The following is a 16,479-nucleotide window of genomic DNA, read 5'->3' on the forward strand; positions in this document are numbered from 1 at the left end:
TTCATTATGATTGAGGTCATCTATACATACTTCTACACGATGTGCAGCCCATATAAACTGATCACACTGTAGCGTTCATGAATAGTAACCATATTTATCTTGAACGTTAAATGAATCACATACGACTTATGAACTCCTGGCGAAAATCTTTATGCATCATATGTGATGCATGGGACAGTCAACGTGGTAATAATATTCTTAAAGATTTCTTCTTTTCAGGTTCATCTGTGGTAAGGGTGAACAGCAGAAGAGGTAAAGCAGTATAGGTTGAGATTAATAAAAATTGCAGAGTGTATATTTATATATATATTATGTTTTCCTTTCCATTATGCTCAAAATAAATTTAATATTTCCCTGGAGTCCCCGCAAAGATTCCTGCAAAGCAAGCCTTTTCGTCATATCATTTGAGGAGTCCACTTTTGTCCATCTGAAAATAAAATACATAACATTTAATAGTAACGATATGGAAACGTTCATAAGTATTTTTTTCTCAAAGAAACAGTATGATATTTACAAGCCCTGATATTAGGATACTTACTGTCCAAAAGTTATTCTTTAATTACATCACTAGTACTTAGGATTTATGTATTGCCATGTAAAATTATATTTTCAATATTATACTCTCAACTAACCGATAAAACATAAACTCATTAAAATCGACGACAATGCGTGAAGTGTGAATATAATCCATAGACTATGATCAGAGACAAAGTTTGTCTCTGCTATGATATAATCAGACGAGTAAAAGAAGTACATACGTTTATCATTTCATGTTTCACGAAATAACGAAATGTGAGAGAAAAATATTACTTACAAATTATTGTTAGTTTTGGGTGAGACTTGGTCCCTGCTCTCTTCCATCTTTGCTTTATTCGGTGACATCATAGACTATTATTACTATTTATTAAACGATATATTATTGTTATGTATAGTATTGCCAAAGATTATAACTCTTTAATCTTTGAGTATTGTTTATTTACACTCTGGTAACTTCAAATGACTTGAAATAACCTCACAAAACTGAAAACTAACCTAACTAGAAACATGGAAAAAATAAGGAATTTCTGTTAATCTCTCTATCTTTGGGCTTAACCATTGATGTATCGACTAGTAAAGGCAGTGGCGTATCGAGATTTCGTTTAGGGGGTAATATAAGAAGTTACATAGAAACAATGTTGAATACAGATCATATGAAATAATGAAAACGATTAATAAAAATTGGTATGTCCAGAAAATGAGATGGTATATAACAAATAATTTAGCATACCTTTTCATTTTTACATTTTTGAAGCTCTATCAACTGGCAAAAATTCAGTATAGTATTGCAGGCCTCCTAATGCTTCTTATAGCACGAGAGTGGGATTTAATAATGTATGCTACACAAACAAATCATATAAAAATTTTGGCATCCAGCTTCCTTACTATTTGTTACTCTTCCAATACTTAAGTAGCTATGGTGAAAAGGACTGATATTTCGAAAATTTCGGTATTGTTTTGAATCATATATAAACTATATACTTCAAATGAAACATATTTTATTCCTTCCAAGCTTTGAACTTGACATATACAGTATAGATACAAACTAACCCAATTTATTGTTTACAGCTACATAAACACATGTATAATAATCAGAGATTTCAAAGCAACAAGCAATAATTTTTAGACCAGACAAAATATGAATTGCGTTTACATGTAGACTTGAATATAAAAAATAATATCTAATACAATGACTGAGTCTTAGCTATAACATATGCATTCGTAAAGAGCCTTTAGATCAAATATGCTATCTCAAGAGTCTGTTCACTCCATACTCGTCGGGAATCGCGTGTACAACTAGAGAAACTCGATTCTTGGCAGAAAATTCTAGAAATGTTTTTCATATCACAGGTTTTATAGAACACGCAGACAGAAGAAACGGTGTTCTACGATTTGTATGATGCCGAAGAAACTCCAGTTTCATAAAACGCGGTTGTGCACGTAATCTCATCAGTCTGCAAATCTTGTTACAGGTTTCATGAAACGGGTTTCTGCAGTGTGTACCACGCTTAAGAGGGTTAAATGGTTCCTCTCAGGTATTCGACCCATAGACTTGCCTCTGCCGTCTAAATCCACTTACAACACAGCCAAATAGTAATTAAGCGCAAAGATTATAGCTATAATCGTAGTTGAGAAGTGTGTCGTGTAGTCTACGATAGTTTGGTAGAAATACTTCAAATTCCCGGCGTTTTGGGCAAATTCCATAGCCCATCAAACTCGACCGATTTTTTTCAAATAATGTGATTGTAGCTTTATGTTATTCAAAGACCGAGACCGATCAAAGTATCGGCCAAAGTCTTTGATGTATCTTACTCAGCGTAAAGAAAGAATTAAATAGGAGACGGTGCGGATTGCGGATCAAATTCGTAGTCTGGTCCCATAAATTCATCTATTACCCCGAAGATCTCATCTTCCGACTTGAAATATTTTTATTATGCACACGTATTGATATCTGAAAGGCGGATCAAACAACCGACCGATGAGAAGCATCTAATAGGTGCTAGCTATAAAGAAATTTTCCACAAATCTCAAAATTTCTCATAATATCGGAAAGTATCACCAAAACGAAGTTCTGATTTGTCACCAGTTAGTCAAAAAGGATTACCGGTCACAAAACCAGTCAACAAAATAGTCCTTTATCAGCTGCAAACATAGGATTATTCTGAAGGTATTGTGGGAAATGTGAAATACCACATTGAGAACCAGTGAATCATGATTCAGAATCGATTCTAATGATTAAAGGTCCTCTCGTTTGCATAAAAAGTGTAGCACTTTTCTACACTCGATTTTAGTATTTGTTTGCTGATTGAATTTACACCAGTGTAGTTTATCTACATCTCCTTTTGATTATGTGTAGATAAACTACACTACAAATCAAATCGAGTGTAGAAAAGTTCTACACTTTTTATGCAAACGAAAGGACCTTAAAAAACATAAAGAAGTTATGTTTTACACCCAATTCGGAGAAACTGCCGTATTATGATTGAAAGACTATTTTTCGAGCATGGGCGAAAAGTTGTAGTTAATGTAAATAGTGAATATAAACGATAACTAAAAACTATTAAATTAAAGATAAAATATTGAGCAAAAATTTTTAGCACATACAAGTTAGAGGTGGAGGACATACAAGTTAGAACCTACCAAAATAATTTTGACTCGCATATTTCGTACAGAAAGGCGGAAATCAATCAAACCATTACAACCAGACGTGCAAGAAATATTCATCTGGACAAGTTTTATTATTTTTTGATCATTCTAATGTATTCGGCAAATTGTTGTTTGTTATTTATTCTTTGATGACGAAGGAATGCTATAATATCATGGGCTGGTTTGTTAATAAGATAAATACAGGCATATTATCTCAGTCTTGTCTTCTTTGGAACGTAAAATATAAATTTGGATCTCGAAAAATTATATTTTGTTCTTAATGGTATATGCCCAAAATTGCGATTGCGCGGTAACGCAAACTTGGGTATAGCCACGCGAAAGCTGAGGTAGTGGAGGTATCAGTGAAAGCTTTTTAGAATATCAATTTTTATGGGTGCTCTGCACCTCTCGCCACCGCTGAAATGCTGAAGCACCAACCAGATATTTTATTTTTCTGACTCGGTCCTCCACCTCATTCGTTACAAATACGATAACTCTGGAAAATTTACCTGAATAGAACAAGCAATCAACATTTTGTTTCTAAATAGATTCAAAACTAAAGTTATTTTATAAAAGTATGAAATGTCATCCAGATTCACAGTCAAAATTCATACATAAATTATTACATACATTGATTCATTCTTAAAATACTACATCCCCTTATCAATATGATTCTGTTTGAGTTATGAGTTTATGAAATCTTTAAACAATGACTAGATTTGTTCAATTGATTTAGGGTTAAGTTCGACAAATAGGCTTAAGAAAATTGTTTCTTTACCATATTAAACATTTATATATTATGTTTTTAGAAAAAGCAATGAATAATAGAGCAACGAAAATATATGATAGATTATCATAATAATTTTTAAAACATAACAATGTAAAGAAGTAAAAATTTGTAATAATGAAAAGAATATAAATAACTTAAGTTGGTATAATAGTTGAAAAAAATTCAAATTTTCTGATTGATCTTGATAGGAAACAATAATCTATCTGAAGTTTATATTTACAATGATAATAAAAACTCCAAAGAATAGATTAACAGTTGTACGATACATCCTCATATGTTACATCAAAATATAAGCAGATTTAAAAAGTATAATCGCATTTTTCAAACGTATTCAGATTATCTCAGAGAAAAATTCATGTAATTGATAGTGTTGTTCGATTGAAACTTTGCTGCAGGTTTAATAGTTTTGTAAAAAAAAACGTAAAAAGAACACAGTTGATCCAGATTTTGATTCAAGTAAATTTAATCTTCAAATGCAATTTCTTACATTACTTCGTTGGAGTGCAGACTAAAAATGAGATATAGTTGTCGATTTTTGACTTCACCCCCGAACTCTCATTTGCAAAAGAAATTTCATGGAGCCAAGAAATAAATTCAATTTTTTTTTAATGAATGAAAATATTGTTTTTATTTCATAGTTTCTAATATATTATATATGTACTGCCAGAGTCTCTGGTACTGCCTTTTGAATCTTTAATTCATTCAGATTTGAAGAAGGCTTCTTGAAATTCCAACAAATATATGAATTAACTTTGAAATGCCGTTATACACCAAGTCAATTAAAGCCTAATCAAACTTTAACATTGTTCATTGGCTCTTCCTCCATTTGTTGAATTTCAGTCTTTTTCCTGGAAATATTGAAATAATATATTAAATATTTGATCCTTTAGACCTCAATGTACAGGGTGGGCAAAATTCATTGTCTACTGGGGGGATCTCAAGAACTACAGCAGCTAGAAGAAAACGGATGACACATTCTCGATTTATTTTTCCTGACTAATCCAAATCTGAAAGCCGAACCGCCCTATCATTTCTAGATTTTGAGTTATAAATAAAAATTGAGATTTTGACGATTTCGAAAAGTTCTCATAACTTTTTTGTCTTTGAAGTAACAGATCTGAAACTTGAACCTTCTTGGGTGTAATATACTTGTGTCATTGCGCATCCTCATAATAAGTGGGGATGTCATATGTAGAATGAAATAAACTAATAAAGAACCGTTTAGATCAAGACATGATAGAGATTATTATTATAGCGAACCCACACAACAGAATACGAAATATAACATGGCGCAGTCGATTTAGCGAACTATAGTAAAAAGTTAATTCAAAATAGTAAAAAATTCAATTAATAAAAGTTGAATTGAAACGTAGAAATAGGTATTATTTGAAACCAATGTATACTAATAATCAATTGTATTATGATAGTGATGATGATGATGATTGTAGCTTTGATAAAAGATGAAACATTGCCAGAAACTTCCAAATGTGAAATCGAATGTAAATCAGAGATTGAAAATGAGAAAAATGTAATTGATAATGAAATTGATGTTCAGCCTTCAACCTCTCGAACACCAGTCTCTCGATATGGAAGAAAGATTAAAAAACCTGATCTTTTATCCTATTCATAATTTGTAAATATAATTATTCTTATGTAAATAATATTGTGAATATTTATTCAATAATGCATAAATCCAAATTATTTTTTTCTTTTGTAAAATAAGGGAGATGTAATATACTTGTGTCATTGCGCATCCTCATGATAAGTGGGGATGTCATATGTAGAATGAAATAAACTAATAAAGAACAGTTTAGATCAAGACATGATAGAGATTATTATTATAGCGAACCCACACAACAGAATACGAAATATAACATTGGGCACTTTTATAAGTAGAATCTACTGACAAAAGATTTTTTCCAATTCAAAAATTACAAATTCAATAAAAATTTGCATTTCAGAAAACGAATGTTCGCCTAATGATTCGAAAGTGCCTGTGGAAGGTTCAAGTTTCAGATCTGTAACTTCAAATACAAAAAAGTTATGAGAACTTTTCGAAATCGTAAACATCTAATTTTCTACTAATTACTCAAAAACGAAGAATCGTAGGAAGCTAAGATTTTCGCCATTCTTTGTTTCTCTGAAAAAGAGCTCGGAAATGTGTCATCAGTTTTCTTCTAGCTGCTATAGTTCTCAGTAGACAACGAATTTTTCCCCTCCTGTACTTTTGTTTCAAAATTGTTTTTTGTACTTACTGTCCAAAAGATTCCCCTTCTTCCATGGTTTCTGGAAGTTTTTTATTCAATGTTTCAGGTAACAACAAACTCAGCACTCCTCCTATTAACGTAATTATTCCAAAAATGACTAGAGGTAACGGCTGCCATATTTTGTTCTACAAATTAATTCATCAACAACACAAGTATTTTTGGACAATGGTCCGCTTACCAAGACATTAATGTATGGCGCCAACACAGAACCAACTCGGGCACAAGTGGAGCAAGCCCCCAAACCTGCATTTCTAATAACAGTAGGGAACTGTTCAGTCGAAAATATATAAATTGTTCCATATGCTGATGTAACTGCCAATTTCCCAACCATAGCAGCGAGTACAATGAAAAAATATTGATCTGTAAAAAAAATCATCTTGACTATTGAACAAAACTCTCTTCTGAGAAATTGAAAGATCTGTTCCAACTGGATAATTGCTCGTTTTGAATTATTTTATCACCTAAAATCTTTATATAAAGGGTGTTTTATGCAAAGTGTCCACTAGAAGTATCTAGAGAACCAAAAGAAATTCATTTCTGGTAATTTGTGGATCAAGAAAAAGCTGAAAACTATCTTGAGATTTCAACACCTCCTAGACCTAGAGTCTAGATCGGCGTTTGCAGATCTGAGTTCAGAAAAATTTAATAATTGGTTACTTGAGGAACTTCTATCTCATCAAACTCACCAGCTGAAATGATAAGGGAGGAGAGTAAAGCCATCCCTGCTACAATCATACATCCACATTGCACCCTTTTCCTACCCCACCTATTCAGAACCACAATGAGAAAGGCATATGCTGGTATCTCAACTAAGCCAGACAGAACGAAATTTATGTACGGGTTTCCACCTAAATTATTTGTGCTCCACGACAATCCATAATAAGTTATGTTACAAGCAAACCTGTAAATTGCAATTACTAATCATTGAATAAATTCATAATCTACATCGTTTCAACTTCATACCAATCGAAAAATATAATTAAGGCACGCCTTCGTAATTTCGGATACTTGAAAATATCCAATACCGTTGATTCCTTCTTTCCGGGATTGTCAGTCTTCTCTATTTCACTTATTAGCATTTCATCCAGGACATTATCTGTCACATGCACTCGATTTTCTTTCGCTGCACGTTGAATTAGTTCCTTGGCTTCTACTAATCTGTTTTTCGAAAGCAGCCATCTAACCGACTCTGGAATAAACCTAAAATAATTATGTTTTTGGCAGGTAATGCTATGCATCTATATACAATTCAACAGTGGTAGTGATAATCGAAATTTTCATCAACCACTTACATTCTGGAATCATTAACTATTCTCAGAATCATTCTAATCAAATAATAAATAAAAATAGATCCTATAGATTCAAATACATGGAACTCATCATAAGGGTATCATATGATTATATGTAACTCTTTCATTAGGGTACAGTTTTCAGATCATATGATCACCATTTTCGAAAATAAACAAAGGCAGGGACCTACTACAGAGATTAAAAAAATTTTAATATACATTCAAAAATGTACTTACCACCAATAACAGAGGAAACAGAGACCAGGTAGTGACAAAGCTAATTGTAGAGTTCTCCAATTATCTATATAAATGGCGAATACAGCAGTGAGCATGTAACCAACAGAGAAGAACATCTGGCAGACTGTTCCAGCAATAGGTCTTTTATTAGCTGATACCATTTCCAAGGCTAAAATTAAATAATAACTACTAAGTAGTCATTCTTCAATGTATGAAAATACATTACATACCAATAACATATGCTACTAGAAACACTCCAGAAGTTGTTGATCCTATAATCATTCTAGCGAATGTAAAACTCCAAAACTCTGGTGCTACAGAAGCGAGGATTCCAGCGGTTACTTGGAGTATCAGAGATATGAAAAATATTAACTTTCTTCCATACCTTCGATGGAAACAAAAAATAGAATTAAAATTATGATGAACAAACACCATGATACTTGGAATCATTTTAATCAACCAAAGTGGCAAGTTAAAACTTGTTTGCCAAGGATTAAACTTACCGGTCAGACAGTTGCCCAAATATGATAGATCCAAGCATGACTCCAAACATGAATAAAGCATTTCCTGTGGCTACAAGATACGTCTTAGAACATGTTAGGTCCCACTGAAATAATATCTCAATTTCAGTAATGCATAATAGTATATAATAGTTGATAGATCTTTTGTTGCTGAGAATTATTGGGTACTGAATTCGAATTCTAACTTCTTTTATGTATACGTATACGTATATTTACATACACTTTAGGAGTGATAGATGTTTTTGGAGTGTTATCCAAAATAAACATTTTTCGTAGGGTCATTCCTCAATGAATTACCTGAAATGAAATTCACCATTACAAGCATAAATGGAAATCTTTTATCAATTACTACCCAACGAAAATGGCAAGGTTTCGATGAAACTTCGAAAACATTTATCACTCCTAAAGCGTATAAAATACATAAAAAAATAAAAATTCGAATTAAATAAAAAGCACCAAAGACCTAATTATCCTCCAGTAACAAAAGGTCTATACATTTCTGCACAAAAATGAGGATTTCTTAATAAAAAAAACCTAACAACCCTCCACCCCTAGTAAAAGGTGCATGACTCCCGCAACTCCTCAATTTTACATGAAAAGTTGCGTAATTTAAAAAGAAAATTATTTTTATACAAAATACTCAGTAAATACAATAGATATGAATTTGTACTTTACTTTTAACGCACTATACAGGGTGTTCGTAAATTGGAGGTACAAACGAAAAGAGGAGATTCCTTGAGAAATTTTTAAGAAAAAAAAATTCTCATAAGCATGAGACCGCCAACGATTCGTTTTCGAGATACATGGTGTCCTTAGTTAGAATTTTTTTCTCTTATAGTATCTACTTTTCAAAAGATATTCAACTGAAATTTGGATGAATATTATCATGGACATGCCGATTTCGACAGCAAATTCTACAGGGTGATATTTGTTATGAAAGACTGTCCCCTGTTTTGCTTCAGAACGTATTTTTATTGGTGAGTCACTGTTAAATTGAAAAAATGTAAAAAGAAGCTTTGTTGTTATACTAAATTTTATGGTCTCTTGTTGTTTTGTGAATTTTGAACGATTCTCTCGAAATCCTCAGAATAATCCAAAATGTCATAAAAATCGAGTTAGTAAGCTGTGATGAATAAATTCATTATTAGTTTTTATGATTATTTGACCGACCTGTAGCAATTATTCATAAAAATTTGATCAAACTCGTAAAATCATTACAATAAATGTATTACTACAAGAAAACTTATGAGACTTTTTCTTAAAATCAGTCAAGGAATCCCCCTTTTTCGTTTGTACCTCCAATTTAGGAACACCCTGTATATTATATGCCAATATGAAACATTTCTAATGCATTTCAAGCGAGAAGAAGAAAGCAAGTTTCAAAGAAATACAACCAGAAAAGAGTCTTAAATTTTTCTAAATAGATGGATCATTGAACCCACAGCATCATTTGCTTCCTTGACGTAAATCGTCACAAATGTCAATAGTGTCGATATGATACATGATACTCGTATTCCATTTGTTCCTAATCATTAGGTACACTATGAGAAATATCAGGAGTTGGTCTTTTTTAATAGGACACCAGGTATAGGAAATCGAGAATACGTTACTTATTCATGATGCCGCTGACCTATTTCTAGGTAATGAACTTCATCAAGAAAAAGTTCAAGGCTGAATGCTGAATAAGTGAATTTAATATTGCTCAAGAATTGCAACACTGATATTTGTAATGTAAGATGGAAATCGTACATTTCCTATGAGGATTACAAAGTTCTGCAATATATGCAATACGATTAAAAATGATATCCAGTTCGTGCGTGAAAATATTTACATTGAATTTTAAATTTTCAGCAAACTAGGGCTATGTACATAGCAACTTAGCTGGATCCGGAAGACGTTCTACATAATACATATGATTTTTTTCATTATATAAAACGAAATAGGATCCAATCCCCTCGAAATGATCTCTTTTTTTTCTACAGGTAATTCTGAACTGTATAAATTGCATTTTTCCCCTATTCCCAGTGATTAATAACAGGAAAATTCATGATTTTCATTAATGCTATTTCAAGAGCAAAGGTGAATTAATTCTCTATATGTAGTTCAAATGTATATGTGTCTCATTACCCGATGGTCATGCTTGGAAGCTTATTAGAGATAACATGTCTGGACTCACTAGTGACATATAGGAATTTGCAATATTTCAAGGTTACCCCCTACATAAATATGTAAGGGATAGCCTTGAAATATTGGATTAATATTGACAATGAGTTCAAATAATCTCATAGTCAATTAATGTTCAGAATTGCATTTGTCGTATTCAACAAATCCGAGTTGAAACGATTTTTCAATAAATAATGAAGATTTTCTGGTCGAACTTTTGAATTTTCTGCCAGAAAAAAAGGTTATTGAATTAGAACCTTTGTTCTACATCTGGGGATCCCTTAGAATTCATCATACGAAATGCATTTTTTATTACCCAATTAAATTGTAAGAACAGGAAATACATATTTTATTTATTCAACATAATATAGTGTTCTCAACTAGGCCATTTCCAAGAGAGAAATTCAAGTGAATTATAATCGTGACCTTTACTGCAGATGAAGATAATAAAACCCTTCGGATGCGATATAAATATGGTTATCATTTCATCATAGTTCAAGAAACTGTGAACACTATATTTATAGATAAATTTTAAACAAATTTAATTCAGGAACGGATATATCTAATGAAAGGAAAATTTCCAGGTTATCAACATCGCCAAGATAATATAGCATTCCAAAATCGAATCCTCTTTTTTTTCTTTTGATATGTAATTATTAATTTCATCTTGTGCCAAGGCAGATTGAAAAACTGCACATCCCGAGATTCATAAATACACATCGAAGAATTTTTCTGGAATATATTCTTATGTTTCGTTTATCAAAATCAGGCGAATAATTTTGAATGAAATTTTTTTTTAAATTCAGCGAAAAAACCGTGCGGATTATTCATAGCTGATCTTTTCTTCTGCGTCGTATGAATAAAAAAAAATTTGACTCGTCATCCGTCCAGGTTCTTCGCGGAAACTTCTAATAATTGATTTAATCTAGTCCAAAAAGGCAGTGACTGCCATTCACGATGGTTTTAAGAGCTTCACGGAGTTAGCTCAGTAGTTTTTGAGTGAAACTATTGAGTATTCACCCCATTGAATACTCAAAGGTGAAACTGATATTGACAGAATTTTCAGAACTTAAACATATTATTATATAAAATACTGCACTTGTCCCGCTATCATAATAGCGGATCCATCATCATGTGGGTTGAAGTAAAACTTGTTTTTATTTTTATCTCCGTCAATCTAAAGGTATCGAAAATGGTGTAGTGGTTTATGAAACTTGTAAAAATCATGTTATTTATGAAGTGCAAAGTATCGGCGACATCTATTCAATAGTTTTCGAGCAATCAATTTGAGAGCCTCGATGAACAATATTCATATAGGCCAATTTTTATTGTTAGTACGAGTAATATTCTTGAAGTGGAAGAAAAAAAGAAATCAGGTATCAAGTGTGAGCAGAATTGGCATGACTGAAGGTTCCGCATGCTGTAAATAACTCAAACAAACCCATAGTCGAAATCGAGTTCATTAGCCGAAAATTTCGATTAGGTATAGGAGTGTTTTCTAGAAGATATCGTTGTAATTTGCGTACCAAAAACTGTAAAAATAGGAGCTTTGGAATTTTTCTAATTTTGAATGCCATATATTATTATAAAAGAATTACCAAGAGGCTAATGTTCCGTTAAAAACGCGATCCTTTAGATCATTAAAATAGCGTAAATGAAACATACGTAAGATAACCTCCGCTAGAACTGGAGAGATATAACATGACCTCATTATCTCTGAACGGGTCCATTTATGAGGAAAATTTGGGAATATAGTTCCAAATTTCAACAATCTAATCTTCCAAAAAAAAGAATCAGCAACTTACACACATCACAATCTGGAAGCGGAATACCATACACTATACAGTATGTCCAATCGAACTGGTGTTTCAACATCCAACCCAAAAATTTGGAAAAAAAATCTACCTAAATTCCTAAATATAATGTCAATCCAATAGACGTAATAAGAATAGCCCTCGAAGTGATAACCCAAGAAACACATTATTAGATAGTTCTTTTTATTCTGTAAACAGAAGTTAAGCTTGCATTATCAAAGTATTGATTTTGAATCAATCCTCTGATCTTTAGAAGTGATATGAGTCAAAATCTGGGACGACTATTATTATATTATAGTAGTAAGTAGTACAAAATTTCATCCCGTAGCGAGTCGCGCAGTTTCCCCTAAAACGCCTGAAAAGTGGTCGACCTTATTTGAAAACTAAAAATTCCGTAATAGATAAACAATGAAAAAATGTTCAAGTAAAGGATTATCATTAACATCATAAAGAAAATAAGCGATTGCAAGTATCCAAAAAAAAAAGTATCGAAGGCTGAGAGATGTCAGCCAGTATCAGTATCATCATTGAGTATTGGGGTTGAATACTCAAAGGTATCATGCTTGTCTGATGCTAGAAGTTAAAGTTGTTTTCTCTTATTTCAATTAATTATTCTGGGTTTATTTATTATATATGGGTTTCGCCATACGTCAATTGCTATCATCAGTGATTTTCTTTGAAAAAACTCCGATCAATGAGAAAATTTTTTTTCCATTCCAACAGTAAACAATCATTCTTCAGCCTCCACGTTTTTTGAAACATATTTCGGGATTTCTTATTATGAAGCTAATTAGTAACTTGACCGCATCTTTCTTGCGTGATTTTCATTTCGCGTTTCGTTATTATGATAGCACCTTCAGGTGGCTGAAACTTTCGGAACTGTCGAATGCAGAGCAGAATAATAGCATACTCCATTATCCGTTAGAATAATTTACGACATAGGGTAAACACTTAATTTGTCCTTTCCAATAATAACATTGCATTCAGGATACAACATACCAAATTTATATTAATAGAAATTATCTATAAGCGAAAGGAATTTTCCAATCTATTTGATGATAATTCGGCATTCCTCATGAAAATGATTTATTGTTAAATCATTTATAAGAATGATCACGAACCCTGAGCGATATTAATTTTGGGACTTCATCCCTACGATCTAAATGAAGGTATTTTAAAGGTGAAAGAAGGTGAACTGATGAAATGTGAAAAAGAAAATAACACTTACCTCTATAACAGTGGTATAGCCATATACAGAGTGATCGTAGATATATTCGGTACATTTTTCAGTTTTGTTGTCTATTATGATTTCGCATTCTGAATATTTTTTATTGATTGTATCATATGGGTAATATTCTGGAAAAAGGGTTTCATTTATGCTGTAGGTGGCATCTTTAGTTTCGAATGGTAGTCGGCATCTGAAAAAAAATACAATATTTTCAAGTGTTTTTTTGTTTCCATGCATTCATTCGAAGAAATATTCCATCATTATTAATTTCAAAAAACTGCAAATTTGATTTTTTTTTAATAAAATCGAACGTTTCAGATAAAACTAAAAAAAATAATATTATTAGACCCCAATGTGACTCTCCAAAGTTTTTGGTCAGGTCTCTAGAACCATTGAGTACAGAGACAACTGTCTCTGATTGAGTATGAGGGCTGAAAGGCTGAATACCAAATGCTAGAACTCTGTGTCACACTAGTTTCTGTTCGTATGAAGTGGGAGATGGAAAAACTACTCGGAAAACTGTTATAAGTATGGCTCGAAGTAGTAACACAAATCAAATTGGATCGCAAAATTTCATAAGAAATTTATTTGTACCTTAGAACATAAATACATGTATCTATGTTCCAAGATTTGTACTACATACCCTCGTATATACCTATCTAGAAGGCAATTATGAAGTGAAAATTTTCATCAATATTCATATATATTATACAGGGTTAGAACTATTTAGAGGCTGACTATAGGAATATCGAATACCGTTAACAATAAAGGGTGGCTTAAATTACAAAAAAGTAGTACACCAGTATAATCGGTTTATATGATTATGACTACAAACCGAATTTCGTGTAGTTATCTCCAAAAACAAATGAGTTATGAAGAAAAAATGATAATCTTGATTTTCAGTTTTTTCGAGATATCTCAGGAACCATCAGAGATATTTGGGAACTGTTTACACCCACCCACTCATCCTTGAAAAACGCAACTTGTTCGTAATTAAGCTATCCTGTATTTCGATATCCCTGTAGTCCCCCTCTAAATAGTTCTAACCCTGTATAAAGGCTGTTTCAAGCGAAGTGCCAACTAGAAGTATCCAGAGAAATGAGATTTTTTCCTGGAAATCTGTTGATCATAATGTATGGTTAGATTCATTCAACTAAAATATTCTTATCTTGGTAGTATTTCCGCTTATACTGGATGTTTGTTTTTTCATATGGGACACCCCATAGACAAGATATAGAATCTAAAAAACCTCTGAAACCTGGGTCTGCAGTAATTTATAATAACAATTCATAAAAGACTATCTTTACCGAGATCTTTACGTCAAGTTTGAGGGAAATTAATTAATATCTCCAGAAATTTTAGGTTTGGGGAATAAATAAATCAAATCAATCAAATAAATCGCAGTTAATATTTTGTATAACAGAATAAATCTGTAATGAAATGTAGGGTGTGTAGTTTGAAATAACAGAGTTTATACTAAACTTGTGAATTTTTTCAATATTCTATATATCGCACGCGACATCGCATTCTCCTTGATACATAGACTAAAGCTGCATTCACAATCAATTCGCGGGCCGAAGTGCACTTCGGCACGAAATTTACCATGCGCAATAATCTTGGAACCATATACTCAAATGAATCAAAAATGTAACTGATCAAAACATAAGCATCAGCATCATCTATAGCCGGCACGAAATTCCTTGCCGAAGTGATAGTTTGCGACTTGCAAGAAATTTGGTCTTGAATTTCATTGTGAATGGTAACGGAGAACGCCATCTGCTAAGCTTCCGTGCCGAAGTGCACTTCGGCCCGTGAATTGATTGTGAATGTAGCTTTACTATTTTCCACTAAGGTCTATGCATACCCTGTATAAGCTACTAAATTCAGTATTCATCATTCAATCATATAAAAATTGTTTTTTGGTGATTACGAATCGAGATATAGAATTCAACTTAATCAAGTTATTAGTAATAAAAAATATTCTATCTGAATAATATGAGTTTTCCGATATCACAACACTTAGTATTGAGTAGCCAACAGTTTTATATTGATGGAGTACTCAATCATTCGATTCAAAAAATCAAAACAGCTAAAACTTCGAGCGATTATATTCAAAGACCACACATTTTTTAATTAGGCAGTTAATTGATCAAATTAAATCATGAGTATTTTTATCACCGAGGATAAAAGCTCTTTATTGATAAAAAAAATATAATCTAGTACGGTACTTCAGACAGGATATAGGATTTTTCAACCTTATTCATAGTTAATAATTATTATTTCAGACTTTCCATTATCGAAAACATGACAACCACATACAAATTTTAATTTTCTTTCTGAAGGTGTTCAAGGCAACTCTTAACTTATTGGCCAATTGAGGAATTATAATTATCCAAATTGAATAATATCCTCGATAATATAATTATTTTATTGTCTTGAAAATAAGTGTATAGTCTTTTTTTTTAATATTAAGACTAACATTTCAATCGATAATTTGTGGACAAATTTTGAGGTGGTTTTTGAGTTATATTATGAAATATATTATCAGAGTTCACTTACCTCTGGTGAGGTTCTGCTATTAAGAAAACATTCGCCAATTTATGGAAAGCACATAAAATAGCAGGTAAGCATAAGAGGAAATATATCCTTTTTTGATACCTTCCGAAATCTCCTAACACATGAATAACTTCTTCGTACCCCATAATGTGAAGAAAAATTTATTGTATCATTAATAATCGAAAAACATTATATGTTGAATGGAAAAAAGTAAATGAAGAGGTTGTCCTGAATGAAACTGTTCTTGAATAACTGTTGGTTATTACAGATTACAGTGTTTCTGTGATTTAATTAAACGACATCGCGAACTTCTACACCCATCCGTAAACAAAAGTCTACTGAAAAGTGAAAAGAAAATATCAAAATATTGAGGTTAGAAACCATACATGTGTGATGCCAAAATGACGTTTAGTGCATTTAGTCATAGACAA

General features: G+C 32.1%; 1 protein-coding gene across 2 annotated transcripts; it reads right to left on the reverse strand.

Moving 5' to 3' along the window:
• Positions 1 to 1,518: 1,518 nt before the first annotated feature.
• On the reverse strand, positions 1,519 to 16,341 carry LOC123314739 (organic cation transporter protein). 2 transcript variants are annotated; one of them, XM_044900055.1, is made up of 10 exons: positions 16,052 to 16,340; positions 13,493 to 13,682; positions 8,270 to 8,373; positions 7,997 to 8,151; positions 7,767 to 7,935; positions 7,204 to 7,440; positions 6,927 to 7,141; positions 6,419 to 6,600; positions 6,229 to 6,365; positions 1,519 to 4,821 (listed from the first exon to the last, which is right to left on the reverse strand). In XM_044900055.1, the coding sequence occupies exons 1-10, from the start codon at positions 16,192 to 16,194 to the stop codon at positions 4,764 to 4,766; spliced, it is 1,590 nt and encodes a 529-aa protein (XP_044755990.1). In that variant the 5' UTR covers positions 16,195 to 16,340; the 3' UTR covers positions 1,519 to 4,763. The 2 variants fall into 2 exon arrangements, with proteins under 2 accessions (XP_044755990.1, XP_044756000.1); XM_044900065.1 differs by lacking the exon at positions 1,519 to 4,821 and having other exon boundaries at positions 6,225 to 6,365; positions 16,052 to 16,341.
• Between the last annotated feature and the right edge of the window lie 138 nt (positions 16,342 to 16,479).

This window comes from Coccinella septempunctata, chromosome 1, assembly GCF_907165205.1.
Source record: "Coccinella septempunctata chromosome 1, icCocSept1.1, whole genome shotgun sequence".
Taxonomy (NCBI): Eukaryota; Metazoa; Arthropoda; class Insecta; order Coleoptera; family Coccinellidae; genus Coccinella; species Coccinella septempunctata.